This window comes from Sapajus apella, unplaced genomic scaffold (genome assembly GCF_009761245.1).
Source record: "Sapajus apella isolate SASKATOON/1434 unplaced genomic scaffold, GSC_monkey_1.0 scaffold13, whole genome shotgun sequence".
NCBI classification, from domain to species: Eukaryota; Metazoa; Chordata; class Mammalia; order Primates; family Cebidae; genus Sapajus; species Sapajus apella.
This window is the reverse complement of record NW_022436953.1, coordinates 31,059,802-31,078,436: the sequence shown is the minus strand read 5'-3', so window position 1 is coordinate 31,078,436 and position 18,635 is coordinate 31,059,802. Positions and strand designations below refer to the sequence as shown.

General features: G+C 47.3%; 1 protein-coding gene across 5 annotated transcripts in view; it reads right to left on the bottom strand.

The window, feature by feature from the left end:
• Positions 1 to 840: 840 nt before the first annotated feature.
• The window catches only part of PTPRE (protein tyrosine phosphatase receptor type E), a 177,120-nt gene continuing 159,325 nt past the window's right edge, over positions 841 to 18,635 (bottom strand). For 4 of the 5 annotated variants that reach the window (XM_032282005.1, XM_032282003.1, XM_032282006.1 and 1 more), the window contains 9 exons: positions 17,913 to 18,048; positions 17,324 to 17,473; positions 16,876 to 16,969; positions 16,521 to 16,597; positions 15,223 to 15,357; positions 11,791 to 11,916; positions 10,739 to 10,905; positions 8,544 to 8,679; positions 841 to 3,851 (listed from right to left, as the gene is read on the bottom strand). In XM_032282005.1, coding sequence (XP_032137896.1) covers positions 3,777 to 3,851; positions 8,544 to 8,679; positions 10,739 to 10,905; positions 11,791 to 11,916; positions 15,223 to 15,357; positions 16,521 to 16,597; positions 16,876 to 16,969; positions 17,324 to 17,473; positions 17,913 to 18,048 — 1,096 coding nt within the window. In that variant the 3' untranslated portion in view covers positions 841 to 3,776. The remainder of the gene's footprint in view (positions 3,852 to 8,543; positions 8,680 to 10,738; positions 10,906 to 11,790; positions 11,917 to 15,222; positions 15,358 to 16,520; positions 16,598 to 16,875; positions 16,970 to 17,323; positions 17,474 to 17,912; positions 18,049 to 18,635) is intronic. The other variant, XM_032282004.1, reaches the window with a different exon arrangement.

Here is an 18,635-nt window from a genome sequence, read left to right as displayed (position 1 = left end):
CTCCCCACTGACACACAGCCACCACGCTCAGTATTAAGCATTAGAGGCCAAGCTTGGGAGCTTGGTGACCACAGCGGGTTCCTTGGGTGTTCAGCGTCACTGCCCTGGATGTTCCTCCGATTTTGGCAACAGTATGCCCACAAGAGGGGCATGCATATGTCAGGGAGCCGGCAGCCTTGGAACCAACCTTCCACCTGATGGACGAGAGCCATGGGTCAGTGCTCCAGCATCCTGCCGCTTCATGCAGTAGATGTGGGGAGACCCCTTACGCATCTCAGCAGAGTGGAGCTCTCAGTGCAGTCTCAATAACGCTTCTCTGAGTGGCTTGCTGAGATGCATACCCTAACCTGTGCCTTTGACTACCTACCTGTCTCTCCTGAGGTCCCTCAGCACTCAGTGTCCTATCTGTGTGTTTCTGTTGACAGGGGCTATCTTTGAGGCTGGTCTAGCAATTGTACTTTTGCAGACCTCAGCTCCTTCTGCGGCATTGGGCTCAGGCAGGGCTATTTGAGTTCATTGGCCCCTGGTGGATGCCCAGTTGGTGACTTCCTCTATACCTCCTCCATGCCTCCTTTTCCTTGGATCCCTCTGCCCCTCTCCATTGTGTCCAGCTGGGCCTGCACCTTCATGTGTCCAGGTCTGCTTACCCCAAGGGAAGAGCCAAGACCACATTCACAGCAGAGTAAATGCTGCCTGTCTAGGATGGGACATTGGGACCCACAGACCCATAGGGAGAAACCAGTAACAAAAGGGTCCACAACAGCAAACACCATCTCATAGCAGGTGATTTTTTCCCCCTACAAGAATGAAATTAAGAGATTTGAAGAAAAAGACACAGGCTGGTAGTCAAAGTAAAGGTTTATCCTTGCGTCAGAATGGTTTAAATCTTGCAGTTTGCATATACAAATAATTCAGCAACATTCACTGGCATAATCAGAGCAATATCAAATTATAAATGTAATCAAAGAAAATATGATAGTTGAAGCTGTAATAACATACATATATTATAAAGATTGCACATAAATTAAACACAACTTAGTTGAACAAACAATAAAGTATCAGTAATCATACACTTAAAAGAACATGGGTATGTCTCCAAATGCTGAAACACAGGTGTCAGGCTCATTTAAAAAGTGTTTAAAAACACATAAAAATACCTTTTAAAACACTGGTATGCATTCTTCATTCATATAGCACATGGAGAGAAACCGTAAAGGCAGTCACACAGTGACCAGTATCACACACAGATCAGAATGGTCAGCTTCTAATCACTATTTGGCATTTGAACGCAACTGCATGCAACAGAGGAAAAGGTGAAAGGAACACTGGTGTCGGCACTGGGCTGTTTGGGGCTGTTTTGTTATGTACAATGGACTTTCTTTGACTGAAGGAAAGAAGAGATTACCTTTCCAGGTTGCTGAGACGATATGGAGTCCCCCAGGGATTGATTCCCCGCAGCATGAGTTGCTCTAAGGCCCAGGAGATTGTGTGAACAGGGGCCTCGGTAGAGGCCATGAGGCTGTAATGACTGGCCCCTCTAAAAGGCAGATGCTGCCCTGGGTGGCGAAGGGGAGCGTCCTGCGTTCCAGGGAGAGTCCTGCCACCTGGGGAAGTGGCTTCTGCTTTGTTTCTGGAATGGAAAAGGTTTGAGAACAGGCAGAACCCCTGCAGCAGACACCTGGGGTTGGTCTAAAGGGACAGGAAAAACCACGAGCAGGGCCCTTTCCTGAGGGCACCCTGAAAAGGTCTACCTTAAAGGTACTTCTTGATACAAGAGATGCCAGTTAGACCATTAAAGGGCTTCAAGGATTCTGACAGAGGGCTCCTAGACATGAACAAAGCCTGTGCCCCTTGACTTTGACTTTGAACTCTCAAATGAATTACCAGAGTAATGCCACCTTCGTCGTAGCAAGCTGGCTCTGTTTCTAGGGTTCAGGTGCTGAACGGAAGCTTATTTCCCTCTCTTCTCCTTCAGTCAAAAAAAGGCTTTGGATCTGAAATTTTAACGATGAAAACAAAAGAGACCTGGCAAGCCTCAAAAAGCTCCCTTTTCCTCTTCCACCGAGATGCCGAATCATTGTACAGAGAATGAGAGAGAAGCACATTCAGCAGGGCAGCCTAGACATGCAGCTGGTGAGGATGGCAGTCACAAGTGTGCTTGCATCCTTCCAGCTGGGCACCAAGTCTTGCCCTTGGATGGGGCCCGGAGCCATGGAGTGGGCAAGAAGCTTGATTCCCTGTGAGCCTATTAGAACAACGTGTCCTGGGGTTGCATTTGCACACACCATCATGAATAGGGGATGAGCACTGCAACATGAGGGTGTGATCCGTTACCAGGGAAAATGTCAAATAAGGCCTTTATATCGATTTTAAAAAACAAAAGATGTACCAAAAAATGCATGTGTTAAATGCTTTTAGTAGTAAGGTAGGCCAGATAACTTCTTGTTTATGTTGTGCTCATCTGCTGGGTACCTAATGTCCATAGAAAGATAACTGCTATGAAATTCAATGTTGGGACGTTCACACCCTATCCTTCTTTTTTCCCCCATCAGCCGATCCTACCTGGCTATGGGATCATTATTATTGTCCAGTGTCAATGGTCTCAGTAGTATTTCCATTCAAAAATAATCTAGCTTTTAGATTAAGGATTTCTTTTTTCTTTTATTAAACATTGAAAGGTGGGACTTTAAAAAATGGTGTAAATCTAGATTTTAAGGATTCCTTTCTTACAAACAATCTTAGCTTTTTACAAGAAATGTGTAAATACCAAAATGCTGCTCAGAAAATGTAAAGTTTAATTGCCTGTGGTTATTCTACTGTTTCCATCCCAATGTGTGCTCCTCTGTACTGCGGGCGTAAGACGCTCTGTTCGTCTGATCGTTTGGGTGGGAGGTGGCTTCGTGTTGAGCCTCCAGGCGTAGCTCTGGACCAGCACAGGCTGCTGTGGTAGAATGGGAGGGAAGAATGGGAGAGGCAGCTGGTTTGATTCTCTGAGAGTTGTCTGGGCCAAACAGACAGGCAGCTGGACAGCAAGTGGTGCTTCGGAGTGCAGCTCCGATGGCTGACTTTGTTGTACCCAAGACGATGGGTCAACGGGAAGACCCGGCAGTTACATCCGTTCTCATCCAGCCAAGACGGTGTAGACACAATCTTGAGTCAATGCATTTTTAAATATTACTGTAAAGTCATCAGCTACTCTAGTGTGTTTGAGACCTCGATTCAGGTTGTAAAGACTTCTTTGATCTTTAAAATGTAAAGATAAACTGCATGGGCTGAGACTGAGAACTTTACAAAAGTCCTCATTTACATTGTATCGTCACGACAATTTGCCTTCCAAAAATGCTGCTGCTCAGGGTTGTGAAATCAGTGTTGGGAAAGTGCATTTTCAGCTGACTTCTGAGTCCTCAACTGTTTCCTTAACGTGAGCTTTGTGGTTAGTATCTTGCAGAGGCACACTTTGCATATTAAGATGACAACATTTAGAGGTGTTGAATGTGTGAAATTAAATGATATGAATCTAATGAAAAATTAAGATATTTACTAATATTAGCAGAAATATATATTTTATGGGATATTATTTGACCTTAATACATTACTCCAATTTTTAAAAAGCATATTTATGATTTAACAACTTTATAGCAGGTGGCCTTTAAGGCACAACAGAATATGTACAAAGAAATTAGGGAAGATATTAATGTCAACTATGAAATAAATTAACATGATTTTTATAAAATATACTGACCATTAAATTAAAAAATATTTTAAGGCAGGAATCTTCATTTGAAATTAGCATAATCAGAAAATATATCAATAAAATCTTGTACCACTTTGTAGCAGAATTCATACTGTTCCTGAAAAGACAAATACGGGCATATTAAAATGATATTCCAAAAAATATATTCGATTAATTTAATCAGGAGAAATACTCAAAACCAAGACATAAATAAGTCTGACTATTCATTAAAATAGGGTACATATACCTTTATACACATCATAATTTAATTTTGGGCACATGCAGAATTCCAAATAAGGCTGTTTTCCTACATAAAACGTGTCAGTGTATTAATGTTTCAAGTTAGTGTATTTAATGGGCTGAGTAAAATGTCTGGAACTTTCACATTGAAACTGGAAAACAACTATTTTTGAATTGGAAAAAAAAAAGCAGGCCAGGTGCAATGGCTCAATGTCAGTAATCCCAGCCCTTTAGGAGGCTGAGGCAGGAGGATCACTTGAGGCCAGGAGTTCCAGACCAGCCTGGGCAACATGATATAACCCCATTTCTATCAAAAAAAGATCCAAAAATTAGCTGGGAGCAGTGGTGCACACCTGTATTCCCGGATACCAGGGAGGCTGAGGTGGGAGAATTGCCTGAGCCCAGAAGGCAGATTGCGGTGAGCTAAGATTACACCACTGCACCATGCCCTCCAGCCTAGGTGACAGAGTGAGACGCTGTCTCAAAGAAAAAAAAGAGAGAAAGAAAAGAGCAAAGAAAAACAGAGTACTAACATTACCAAATAAATTTATAACATAAGAAAGCAATCTATAAAATTTAAATAAAATGCACATCTAGATTATTTTAAAGCCTAAATTTACTATACAAAAGGGTCATTGTTTTATATATGAGCCAATATTCCCAGGCCCCTGGGTGGGATACATGAGCTTGGGAAGCCTGAAAGACAAAGAGCTGTCCTCAGCACCCTCCCTGCGTCTTTCCAGCACATTGGCCTTGGGCTTCTCTCAGTACATGGTGAGCAAATATCTAAATGCTTTTGGGTGGAAAGATGCCAGACAGCTGGCTTAGCCCTTTCTGCATCCTGCCCTGGCCAGGATGGGAAGGAGCTGGGTTTTCCAGAGAAAGAAAAAATGAGCCTGAAACTTTGCTCCTGAATTTGCATGAAGTTGTTGGAAGAGCCAAGACCGGATTGTAGGGTCCTCACTTCAGGCTATGAAGACATGCAGTTGATCACCCAGCCTTCAGAAAGAAAGGGAATTAAATTCCTAGAAGGAATTTAATTCCTTCTAGGAATTTAATACAGGCTCTCTTTAAAGAAGCAAAGATTTTCATGACATGCATAAATTGTTATATGTGCAAATTGGTTTTTGACTTTTCCAACTGAAAGCAACATCAGCTGAATATCAAAGCTGGCTCAGCATGGGATGGTAATGGAGGCGATCGCTAATTACTCTGTTTTCACAGCAAACATGGCAGTGAACTGCTGACCATCCCATGTTGTCTTGAGTATAAGCCACTGGGGCCAGTGATGGATGAAGTGTATTTTGACAGTGTGCTGGGATGACACAGCCACACCCCAGGTCACAGATAGACATTTCTGGTCAAGCCACAAGGCTCCAGGAACACAGACGTACTTGTGGCTTTTGGGATTTCAGTTCCAACCAAAGCCTACCTAGGATGCTGGGAGCAAGTCTTTCCTGAGTGCTCGGCAGTGGGAAACTGGCTTGTGCCACTGTGCTCACTGCAGGGCTAACTCAACCTGCATGGCAGTGATCATCTCTTTGCTCAATGATGTTTTGGTGCCTGTGTTTTTTTTTTTTTTTTTTTTTTTTGCCAAAATATCCCTGCCAAACATTAGGTCTGGCAGCACAGAGTATTAGTTAAGCCCTTCACTTCTGGAGTCAGAGTTTGAATCTCATTCTGACACTTAATACCTGAAGATCTTAGGCAGGCCTCTCAGCCCTCCTAACTGGAGGTGCCTGCAGAACACTCCTTGTGAGCAGAAGCAGGCCCAAGGGCAAGTGGCCGATGAGGATGAAATGAGAACGACGTGTGTAAGGCAGCTGGGTGCACAGCGCCCAACGCCTGCCAGTTATTTAGCGACTCACTTCTCCCTCATTCCTTTGCCGATTCACCACTTGCTCTGGAGCACTCATCATGGGATGGGCATTGGACTAGACTCTGACTCTAAAAGTCAGGTTACAAAGTGCTCTGTCAAGCTGTTACCAGGCAACAGAGAACAGATGACAGCCACAATCTGAGGGCAGCTTCCCAGTAAGGGAGCATGGAGGGGGAAGCCGGGGTCAGGAAGAGGACAGCTGAGACAGGAGGACACCTGAACGCTAGATGCTCTCGAAAATAGAATCCATTGGCCAGACCAGGCAGATTAATGAGAGCTGTGAGTCCCTAAAAAGACTAAGGAAGCGCTGTATGCTGCTACTTAGAGAGATGGTCTTGGCCACAGGTTGTTGGGCACGTCCCAGAGGCCAGGCCCTTGTAGAGCCCCTGACGTACTTAAAGCAAAATTTGCGCAGTGATTCTAAGGGCTGCACCATCATCCCGATTTTCCACAGAAAGGAACTGAAGCCCAGAAAGTGGAAGGAGCTTGTCCAAGTTCACAGAGCCCCGAGGGAGTCCAGCTGTGAAGCTAGGATGACAGCAAAAGCTGAAGCTTTGCAGGGACAGGCAGTGTCTCCTCCAGACTGAGGTTGCTGGGCAGACAGGACGAAGGCCATCGGCACTGCCTGGGAAAGCCTGCGGCAAATCAAAAACAGGGAAGAAACCAGAGAGTCTGGCTTGTAGTTTAAAAACTGGATTTCTTTTTAAGGGGTTCCTGTTAAGGATTTTTTTTTTTTTTTTTTTTGGTCTTGGATGGAATCTAAACCTTGTCGCCTGGGCTGGAGTACAGTGGCACAATCTTGGCTCACTACAACCTCTGCCTCCCTGGTTCAAGCAATTCTCTTGTCTCAGCCTCTCAAGTAGCTGGAGTTATAGGCATGTGCCACCACACCCAGCTAATTTTTGTATTTTTAGTAGAGATGGGGTTTCACCATGTTGCCCAGGCTGGTCTTGAACTCCTGAGATCAAGGGATCTGCCCTCCTTGGCCTCCCAAAGTGATGGGATTACAGGGGACTCCTGTTAAGTTTTTACTAATTACTATTGTTATTTTGATTTAAAACCTCTCTTAGGCATGGTCTGCCACTTTTTCCACCCCCAAAGCTGTTGCAGTTTGTGTATTCCTGCAGCGTGGACTATCAGAGGCAGGCATGACCTCCAGGAGGCATGAATCAGCCTTCAGCCTCTCCTCAGAGCCCTCAAGGCCTGAAAGTGCTGGCATCAGGGCTCTGGGGCCGGCAAGAAAGCCCTAGGTGCCTTTTCCCCCCCATCGATTTTAGCTGTCCAGGTTTCCATCCTGGCACAGCCAGCAGAGACTTAGGAGTGAGAGCCAGGAGGTACCCAGCTTTCTAGTCCATTGGCTTTCAAACCTGCATTCACCTTGAAACCACGTTGTGTGGGGTGTCTTTAAATATATGGATACAACCCCCAAGAGATTCTGCCTAATTGGGTTGAGGGGCGGCTTGGGCAATGGAAGAGGGTAAATGCCACCAGGTGGGTCTCATGTGCAGCCAGGGTGGAGGATCGAGAGCTCCAGCCCAACCTGGGTGTGGATGGGCAGGCCCGCCCTCAGCTCACGTGCTCTCGTTCCCGCTGTGCCCTGCTGTGAGGGGCATGTGGAAGGAGGCCCTCTCTAACGAGGCCCTCTCCTTCTCGCCTATGCACAGGGGGCCGCATGAGCCAGGATTGTTAGTGTAGCAAGTGAGCACGCAGGGGAGACAGGTCCTAAGTGGGAAGCTTTGGGAAAAAGGCTGCGTTTTACCAGCCTTTAAAACTGCCCTTGCTGGGTTAGCACCATGAGCCATAGTCATATTTGGTGAGGAGGAATCGCTTCTGAAACCCAGAAAGCAGGAGTCGTCATAATGAAAGAGAATGTACAGGGAAAAGTATTAACACATTAGAGGGATTCCTCCAGTCCTCGGACAGTCTCACCCAGCCAGGGAAACAAGCCCCATAGGAGAGTGTAACATTGAAATGACGAGTGCCAGGATTTTACATTTCAGCGCTGCTTTTGAACTTTATAAGAGTATATTTTTCCGTGGCTCACACCTGTAATCCCAGCACTTTGAGAAGCTGAGGCCGGCGGAGCATGAGGTCTGGAGATCGAGACCATCCTGGCCAACATGGTGAGATCCTGTCTCTACTAAAAATACAAAAATTAGTTGGCTGTGGTGGTGTGTGCCTCTAATCCCAGCTACTTGGGAGGCTGAAGCAGGAGAATCACTTGAGCCAGGGAGGCGAAGTTTGCAGTGAGCTGAGATTGCACCATTGCACTCCAGCCTGATGACAGAGAGAGACTGTCTAAAAAAAAAAAAAAAAAAAAAAAAAAAACCAACCAACCAAATAAAAAAACCCCAACAAACTATGTGTTTCAGTGCACACTGAAATCTCGTAGAACAGTTCACTTTGACATAAAAGCTCCTATCCTCAGTGTGTCTCTCCAAGCGGTCTCAGACATTGAAACTGGTGGACAGGCCCCTCCTCCCGAGTCTTGCCCAGAGGATATCCAAGTCAGAGACCCAAGGAAGGTGGGCTCTGCAGAGGTTTACGTGAAAATTGCAGCTGGCTCTTTTCCTTGGGAATGTTACCTTCCTACCTCCCCCATGTACTTAAGGTCCTTTAATGAAACATACATCAAATACAACATGAAATAATTCTCCACTCTTTTGGTAACATCCTTACTCAGATTCTTACCAGGGTTTGCACCATATGTGGTCTCTGAAGTCGTAAACTCTTCACAGCTTGAAATACATCTAAAAGTCCCTCGGCTTTTACTCGTTCCAAAATGTTGCTGAGGGCTATGAATGTACCTGTTCGCCCAGCTCCGGCACTGCAGAGAGAAAATGCTTAATGCAGATCATCTGATTTGCACTTGGGGATGAGAAACCAAGAGCTGACCACTCAGCCCTGCAGAGCAGCAGTGAAGCAAAGGTAGCTGAAAATGATCTGAGTTTGACTGGATTTTTATGATCATTTGTCTGTAGCTCAGCTTCTAAGCAAGATTTAGCAAACATAAAATTCCTAAAACACCTCCCTAATTACAGCAGACAGATATTTTATCAAATGAGTCAGGACCAGCGAAAAGTTTTTAAGTGAGTGTCACCGTTTCCCCTCTTCCTTGCGTAAGGCGATGGTTCTCAAAGTGTGGTCCCTGGACCAGCAGCACGGGCGGCACCTGGGAACTTGTCAGAAATGCAAACCCTCCTGGTTCAGGTCTAGGGAGGAGGTAATCCTGGCATACCCCCTCCTTACGGTGCCAGGTGCTGTCTTCTGAAACGGGTGATGATGAAAGGGAGGGGCGGTTTAAGGGCATCCACAGACAGGAACAGTCAACTGACACTTCCCAGCAAGGCCGATTTGAGTCACCTCCATTTAGCATGATCATTTGCTGACAAACCCCCCAGAGCAGAGCCCAGGCGCTTGTAGGAGGGCCCTGGTGAACTGGCCCGGAGGAGGTGGGGTGGGCCGGCCTCTTTCAGCAGGTGCTCTGGAGATGCCTGGCTGCCATAATCTCATGTGTGGGCTTATTCCAAGGCTCCTGTCCTGCTGTAATGCTCTGCCCCACATCTGCCTCCCCACAGGTGGGATCTATTCACCTCTGCATCTCCACTGCCCTATGGAACTCATTCAAGTTTATCCTAAATGACTTCTAGGAAGGGGCCAGGAAAACTGAAAACCGAGGTGTGTGCACCACCTACTGGCCAGGCCAGGAGTGCACCCCGGAGGGGTCCCACAGAGAGAGAACTCTGCCAGCTACAAGGGGTGGGACAGTGGGTGGGGGTGAAAGGCAGTCACAAAGAGTGGGCGCCACTGGTGTGAGACAAGAAACGGAATTGTCATTTTAGGAGCATATTAGCACCATCCAAGGATAGAAACACCCCAAGCTCCTATTTGGAAGAACCTTGCCAGGTGTCGTGGTCCCTGCCAGCAGAAGTGTCCGGCATGATCAGAACGACAGAGGCACAAAAGGCACACCAGTGGGTGGCCTGTGAGCTTGGCCAGATCCGTGCGTCAGCCCCAGGGCATACTGGGTTTCATGCCTTTGTCTGTGGACCCAGCGGTCTCCCATGTGCCCTGGGGTCCCTCTGCCTTTGGGCCTGACTTGGGAGCCAGGCTGAGGCTGCAGGACAAGCGTGGCTACAATCCCAGCTGGGACTCCTCGTATGGCTGTGAATCCCAGCCCAGGGAGAGGGCAGGTGTACACACAGCAGCCCAGCCAGGCAGTCTCTCAAAGCCAACCCAGGAACCTGAAGTCCAGGGGTGTGGTCCTCCGAGCTCTGCCTAGCAGATTTTGATGACTTCAAAAGCACATGGAAGTGTGTGTTTGCGTGGTTTCCCAGCTGCTCCCTCTGAAATGCTTTCTGCATGTACGTTAAGATGACATGAACTGGGTGTGGTGGCTCATGCCTGTAATCCCAGCACTTTGGGAGGCCGAGGAGTTCTGATCACCTGAAGTCAGGAGTTTGAAACCAGCCTAGCCAACATGGTGAAACCCCGTCTCTACTAAAAATACAAAAATTAGCTGGGCACAGTGGTGGGTACCTGTAATCCCAGCTACTTGGGAGGCTGAGCAGGAGAATCTCTTGAACCCAGGAGGTGGAGGTTGTGGTGAGCTAAGATTACACCATTGCACTTCACCCTGAGCGACAGAGTAAGACTCTGTCTCAAAAACACACAAAAAATGACATGTATGCATCTTATGTATGATATAATGACATGTGTGCACTTAAGTGAAATTGGTATGCATGTGTGTAAGGGGAGGTAGAGAGGAGATTCTAGGGAATACCAGGGCCAGGGGCTGCCACCAGGCTCTGCTGCCTACAGCTGCAGGTACTGGGGGCGTGCAGCCTGTGTCCATCCTACCTGGAGGGCTCCAGGCCGGGGCTCACCTGCAGTGCACGGTGATGGGATGGTTGCCTGTCTGCTGCTGCTGCTTCTGCACGGCTGCAATGAGGTCAATCATGCCTTTGCCCTCAGCAGGGATCCCGATCTCAGGCCAGCCGTGGAAGTGGAACTGACGCACTACTCGGACCTGCTCCTCCTGGCGGGCCTGGGGCTGCAGGGAGGAGAGGGGGTCTCAGTGCCACCTACCTTCCAAGGAATGGGCCCCAGACCCACCTGCCCTCTCAGGGATTGGCCAAGGCTGGGAGCCCTCCCTGAGCCTTCTGTGCTGCCAGTGTCCCCACCGAGGCAGCCTGAAGGAGAAGGCTGAAACCTGCTCGCCCTAAAGAAGGCAGGTGGCTGGCTGTGCTTCCTTCTGCAAGGGGGAGTGAGCTGTGCAGAGGACATCACTTGGAGCCCTGCAAGGTCCGCCCAACCCCTACGGGATCCCTGGCAGCTCTGCTAGAGAGAAGGGAATCACTTTCTCAAGAAGTCAGGGCCCCGAGTTTCCCTTCAGAGCTCAAATGAGAGGTATCTGAGTCTGGTGACTCAGGTGGCTCTGTGGCTGGCATGGAGGAAACAGTGGCAGGTGCATTTCATGGTACTGACTGTCTAGAGCTCAGCGTCAAGTCCTGTGCACAAGGGAGTCTCCCTACCCATGGCTGGCCCTGAGTTCTCATTCTTTGCCAAAAAGAGAGTTTGAACAGAACCAAGGACCCAGTGGAAACAGGGACAATTGGGGGGCTCTGAGAAGGCACCTGGAGGAGGGCCCCAAGAGGCCCCTGTGGCTTCAGTATTCCCCTTTGTTCCTTCTGCCCCAGCTAATGGCTACTATAATTCTGCTGCGAGAGGAACAGGAGTCAGGTGGCCAGGGAGGTGGTAATTGTACAGGAGGCCTGCCATGGTCTCTGAAACCCATTGGCCATTCATAGCCACCTGGGACTAAGTGAAGGAGCAGGACAGGTATAGGGGCACATTCTGGATCAATGACAAGCAGAACCCGGAGGGAGGGCATGGTTCAGTTAGTCCACAAGCGTTTACAAAGCTAGTTCAACAATACCTGATTGAAAGTGACCAGGAAGTCTCGTATACTGATGGCTTCAGAAAGGGTATCACTCTTTATCTCAACTGTCATTTCTCCATGAGTAACTGAACCCTCAGTCGGCCAATACTGGTAGCATTTATCCTTAGGGAATAAAATTTTAAAAAATTAAGTCTTGTAATCCTGTAATAAATAATTTGCTGCCGGCGATATCAAGTTTGTGATGCAGAATTGTTCTCAAACCACTTAATGTATTCAATCTGACCAAAAAAATAACATATGAATATGAATATGAATATAAATGCCTATTAATGCTTGTTGACCCAGGGAACAGAACAGAATCTGAAACCTTAGTATATGTCAGCAAGGAGAGATTCTTCAATACATATGAAACCTTAGTATATGTCAGAAATGAGAGATTCTTCAATCAGTGGGGCTGGAAAATGGTTTTCCACCTGGGAAAATGAAATTGGATCCCTGACTCACGCCGCAGCGGGGTTGATGTGAGTGCCCCAGCTTTCCCTAGAACTGGGCAGTGCACACCCTGCACCTCCATGTGTAGTACCCTTCCACCTTAATACAAATGAACTCAGACGGATTAAGATTTAAGGTAAAAAACAAAACTGTGAAACTCTTGGAAGAAGAAATATCTTTTCCCTTTGAGGTACGTACACAAGGATTACTAGACAGGAGCCCAAACAGCTAACCAGTCATGAGGCAACAACCTGAAAGCTGGATTACAATAAGATTGACTTCTCTTCATCAACAAACATCATGAAAAGAGTGAAAAGTCAGGCCACAGACTGCAATAAGATGTTTGCAATACATAAAACCAATGAAGGATTAGTCTCAAGGTTGTGCAGAAAGCTCCTATAAATCAGTAAGAAAGGACAAACAATCCCACAGAAAAGTCAGTGAAAGCCAGGAACAGGCAATTGGCACAAGAGGAAGCATGCCATCCACAAATACATGAAGTGATGCTTGACCTTGCAGGAATTAGAGATGCAAATAAGAGCCACAGAAAGATAATACATGCACAATAACTACACAACCAACGACATGTTGTTAATTTTCAATTAACAATAATTAGGACACCTTGAAAATACTATACTTGAGAATACCATGGTATGTAGATGAATGATATCTCTTACACATTGCTGATGTCCACTTTGGAAAGCAATTAGGAATTATCTTGCAAATTCAAACTTTCACATACTCTTCAGTATAGCATGTAGACTCTGATACATCTCAGTCCTAGTGCAGCATAGACACGTACAAGAATGTACAGGTAGGGAGAACACATGGACACAGGGAGGGGAACAACAGACACTGGGGCCAGTTGAGGGTGGAGAGTGAGGGGAGGGAGAGCATTAGGACACACAGCTAATACATGCAGGGCTTAAAACCTAGATGACGGGTTGACAGGTGCAGCAAACCACCATGCACACGGATACCTATGGAACAAAACTACAGTCTGCACTTGCATCCCAGAACTCAAAGTTTAAAAAAAAAAAGAGAACGTACAGTAGCACTGTTTGTAAAACGATAAAATGAAATCAGCTCATGTGCCCGTGACAGGAGAAGGAATGAATACGTGAGCTAATGCACGATAGAGTTTGCGTGGTAGAATATAAGGAAATAACAATGATGACTGAACTACAGCATACGCATCAACATAGAAAATCACCAGAAGCACGGTTCTGAGTGGAAGAAGCAAATCTCAGAAGACAACATGCTGTAATGATACTCTTTGTATAAAATTCAAACACAAGCAAAACTAAACAACAGTCTCTGTCGCCATAAACAGGTATGATTTTAAAAGATTTTTTTTTTAAAAGCAAAGAACGTCTCCACTAGGATGGCTTTCATCCAAAAGACAATGACAGTGTTGCTGAGGATGTGGAGAAATTAGAACCCTTATATATTGCTGGTGGGAATGTAAAATGGGGCAGCTCCTGTGGAAAACAGTCTGGCAGGTCCTCAAAAATGTTAAACAAGTTTATGACATAGAGTAATGACATGACCTAGCAATTCCACTCCTAGGTATAAAATAAAAAAGCATGTCCATACAAAAACTACTACCTGAATGTTCAAGCAGCGTTTTTTTTTTTTTTTTCAGTTGGAGTCTTGCTCTGTCACCCAGGCTGGAGGGCTGGAGTGCAGTGGTACAATCTCGGCTCGCCGCAACCTCTGCCTCCCAGGTTCAAGTGATTCTCCCTGTCTCAGCCCCCCGAGTAGCTGGGATTACGGGTGCCCACCACCACATCCAGCTAATATTTGTATTTTTAGTAGAGATAGGGTTTCGCCAACTTGGCCAGGTTGGTCTCGAACTCCTGACCTCAGGTGATCTGCTCACTTCGGCCTCCCAAAGGGTTGGGATTACAGACATGAGCCACCATGCTCGGCCAAGCAAGAGTTATTTATAACAGCTCCAAAGTGGAAACAACCTAAATTTCCATCAACCGATGAATGGATACGTTGAATGTAGTATATCCACATAAAAGAATACTATTTGTCAGTAAAAAAGAATGATGTACTGATTCATGCTGCAACATGGATGAACCTTGAAAACATGATGCTAAGTGAAAGAACCCAATCACAAAAGACCACATACTGTATGACTTCATTTATATTAGTGTCCAGAATAGGTAAACCCATGGTTAGGAAGTAGATTAGTGGTTGCCAGGGGCTAGGGGAAGGAAGAAATGGGGAATGCCTGTTAGTGGTACAAGGTTTATTTTTGGGTTGATAAAAATGATCTCAAATTAGATAGTGGTGATGGTTGCACAACTTTGTGAATATACTACAATCCACTGAATTGTACCCTTCAAAAAGATGAATTGCATGAATTATAGGTGAATTACATCACAATAAAGCTGTTCCTTTTTAGAGCAAAGAATCAAAACACAAATTCACAGCAGTAGTTATGTCTTGGGGGAGCACCCAGACAGATGTACATTGTTGGTAAAAGCTTGGCTTTACTGTTGGGTGGTGAATTCACGAGTGTTTGTTGTGTTATTAAATAAATACAATACAAGAAGGCCATGGGTGGATCTCCGCAAAAGGAAGAGTTAACTCATTCAATTTTCTAGCACAATATCCATTAGGCACACATATCAATGTCTTCATGTCTTGAAAAAGTCAATGCATGTCTTTTTCTTCAACAGGTTATGATCTTGGCCGATACAAAATGGCAGAATTTCAGGGCAGGTTACCATGTAGGCTAAGAATAAAGGCCAGTGGGTAGTTACGGTTAAACCTCACTCCCAAAAAAGGAGTGGGTGAGGTGAAACCTTTTTCATTTCCAACCTCTCTCCCTCCCTGGTGGTCCTGGCTTGGTCTCACTCGTGCATTTGCCCTGATGGCAGGCGGGACATTTGTAATGAACGGCGACAGCCCCTCATGTGCACGGGCTGCCCCCGACGGGCCCGGACTGGGCGGCACCCTCACCTGCTCTCTCTCTTGCACCTCTGTCAGCATCACAATAGTGTGAGACTTCCACTCCCAGATCATCCTCCAGAAGTCCTCGACCGTGTGCGCCAGCGGCCCCTGGGTAGCGATGAAATAGTCCTTCTGTCGGTAGCCCTGCATGTGGAGACGCAGAGGTTAGAGTCTGACTTCCTTCCATCCTGGCTCTGTGACCTGCTCCCTGTGTTTAGGACAGCCCGAGGCCTGATGATGGAAACTCTCCCATCTCCCATGGTCTGCACCAGACCCCAGTTGGTACTCAGGCACACACCTGACAAGCAGGTCAACAGGCTCGCTTATCTGAAATGATAACCGCCACTGTCAGCCCCTGAGGTCATCAACAAATGGGTACTAGGAACTGGCGGTCGCCTGCGGCCACCTGAACACCACTGGTGACTTAGATTCTAACTTGTTTCTCTACGTTTCAGCCACATCAGCAGCACGCTGGTACAAAGGGCCCTGTGGATGGAGGTGAAAAAGGGGATTCAAATCCCAATTTCGCCACTGGGGCCCCACTGGATTCTGGCACAATTTTCTCATCTGAAAATGGCAATATGAACAAGCACTTCACTGCAATGCCCCTTTTTGCCCTTCTCCTGCTAGCTCCACTGTGCATGAAGACAGCCTGAGTATTGTATTGTCTACCTGGGTACACATTGCAGAAATCACATGAAAGAGAGAGCACAGAGGCCCTGGATATGTAACTGGTGTGTAACAGACATGTAAAAGAAAAAATATCTGTATATTAAAAGCAGAATGTCAAAAAGAGCTAATTTCTTAGCAGCGAGTTTCTATTTCCAAAGTCCACTTTCTTTTTTTTTTTTTTTTTGAGAAGGCGTCTCGCTCTGTTGCATAGGCTGGAGTACAGTGGCGTGATCTTGGCTCACTGCAACTTCTGCCTCCTGGATTCAAGTGAGTCTCCTGCCTCAGCCTCCTGAGTAGCTGAGATTACAGGCACCTGCTACCATGCCCACCCAATTTTTGTATCTTTAGTAGAGACGGGGTTTCACTGTGTTGGCCAGGCTGGATTCAAACTCCTGACCTTAAGTGATTCACCCACCTCAGCCTCCCAAAGTGTTGGGATTACAGGCTTGTGCCATTGTGCCTGGCCTACTTTTTATTTTTATTTTTGAAAGCAAGTAATTCTGCTAACAAAAACGGTTGAGGTTCTGGAGACATGTCCATTCTTTTCTCATTGTGAAAACAAGCTAATCAAGTCTGTGTGGTCACATGTGAAGGAATCCCACCTGCATAAACACAACCCAGGCCAGCGTACGTACATCTATGAAGGACGCGTTGATGTAGTCTGTGTATTCTTGCCCCCTTTTCATGGAAAGGATCACTCGATTGAAGTCATCTGCAAAGCAATATCTTCCTTTAGTTATTATAAAAAGGGTCCCACCTTGACAAATTTAGTCCGTTGCTACAAGCAAGCTTCCAAAACATAGAGTCTATTAATAAAATCACTAAGTAAAGCCAACTCTTTGGAAAGTTTACATTATGAAAAAGCCCTTAGCTTGGGGCCCGAGGACACCCTGCTCTTGAACCTGGTGCACAGGGGTCAGTGGTCAGTGGGTTCTCTGGGATGAAAGCCTCTGGCCCCAGCCCCGCCCAGCCACACCACGGGTGCCTTACATGGGATGATCTGGATGACCCTGGCCTTCTTCATGTTTGCCGGCAGGTTGCCAGTCCTCATGTTCTCCTTCATGATCCGGACATTTGTCAATTTCTGCAGCAGAGAAGGACACAGTGACGCAGTTAAACCTCTGATGTTCCTGAACACGATGCTCACCCGAGGACTACTGCTGCTGGCCAGGGCACCTGCTCAAAGGAAACGCCTCCATCCCAGAAGTCTCCTGAGCATTGGAAAATAGACATGTGTGCCCGGCAGGGCTGCTGTGAGGCTCTGAAAGCCACCTGATCCTTCCTCCCTTGTAAATCACAGCTCTGACATTGCCCCTGCTTTTTCTGAGGTCAGTTAAGAGGCCAAGTGATTGAAAGAGGCTTCCTTTAAATGGTCACCTGTTTTCTACGTGCCCTTGGCTGCCTAGCCCTGGATGGAGAGGAGGTCAGCTGTACTCACCCTGAACTCCTCCTCCAGCCCAATCTTGTCGAAGTGGGTGCTGGTGCCGGGCAGGGTGTGCAGGTGCTTCTCCAGGGAGGACACGTCCAGCTCTGTGTCCCCGTAGAGGTAGTACTCCAGTAAGGCTTGGTAGATGAATGTGTACTGCATCTGCAGGGAGACCAGGGGCGCCCACACCCTCGACTCTGCCCTGCATCCTTGGCCCGTGTGCAGCTTGGCAGCCCAAAGGGGTCAGCTCTCTTCTCTTTCTCTTGTTGCCAGCACAAGGAGGTGTAGGGCAAGGGTCAGAGTACCGGCCATGGATAATGACCATTTATATCCTTGACCAAGGAGAACGGCAGCAGCAGAACCTCACCTTGGTGAGCATGCCAGGCGCTGTGTACGTGCGCTGTTTGGGGGAGCAGGATTGCCCCATCTCATGTGAGCACACAAGGGAAAGATGAGGGTGAGGGAGTCCCCGAGGTCCCATGCATGGGCAGAGAGGGCCGTGGGGAGGGAAGCCAGGCCAGGGCCCCACACGGCTGTGTGGCCAAGGTATCCGGGTTTGCTTTGGGAAGCTAGACCAGGGCAAGGGGAAGGCAGGACTCACATCTGTTTGAACCATCTGAGGGCGCTGATTACGGATTCGAGACACAAATTCAAACACATCCACCTTCTGCTCCGCGTGCATCATGGCCATCATGGCGTCGATCACAATGAACGTGCCCGTCCGGCCCACGCCCGCGCTTTGGGGATAAAGATGCTGTGTCATGAGTCACACACCCCCGAAAGTAAATGACAGGCCCGCAAGATGCCTGCACACCCGGAGGGAAGGGCAGGTCTGGCCCCAGGTCACTTGATCCAACTTTTTTTTTTTGGTTAATTAGGAGCAAAGCTTTAGTGAGACCACCAGAGGGAGCTGCGGTCTCAGTAAAGTGATCTCAAGCCGGTCCTCTGACAGCCACTGACACTGCTAAGAGGCACATTAGCAGCTGGTGCAGTAAGCCGTGGATTAGGCTGTGTGGATAATTTTCCTCATTTACCAAACAGTGTCTTCTTCTGTGTGTGACTGACATCCATGATTTGCCCCTTTGGGAGCAGAGGGCCCTCAGATCAACTACACAACAGCTCTGGGAACCAGCCTCCCGCTCTGTCAAACTGGGCAAACAAAGTCACCTGACTCGGGGCATTAAGTGAGGTGGCATCTGTCAGATTCCTGTTATCTGACCCTGCACATTCCTCCTGGCACGGGCTGCACTGGAGGGTGGGTGGAGTGGGGCCAGCCTCTGCTTGGCCCCAGCGAGGGAGTGTTGCACAGACTTGGGGAAAGCTG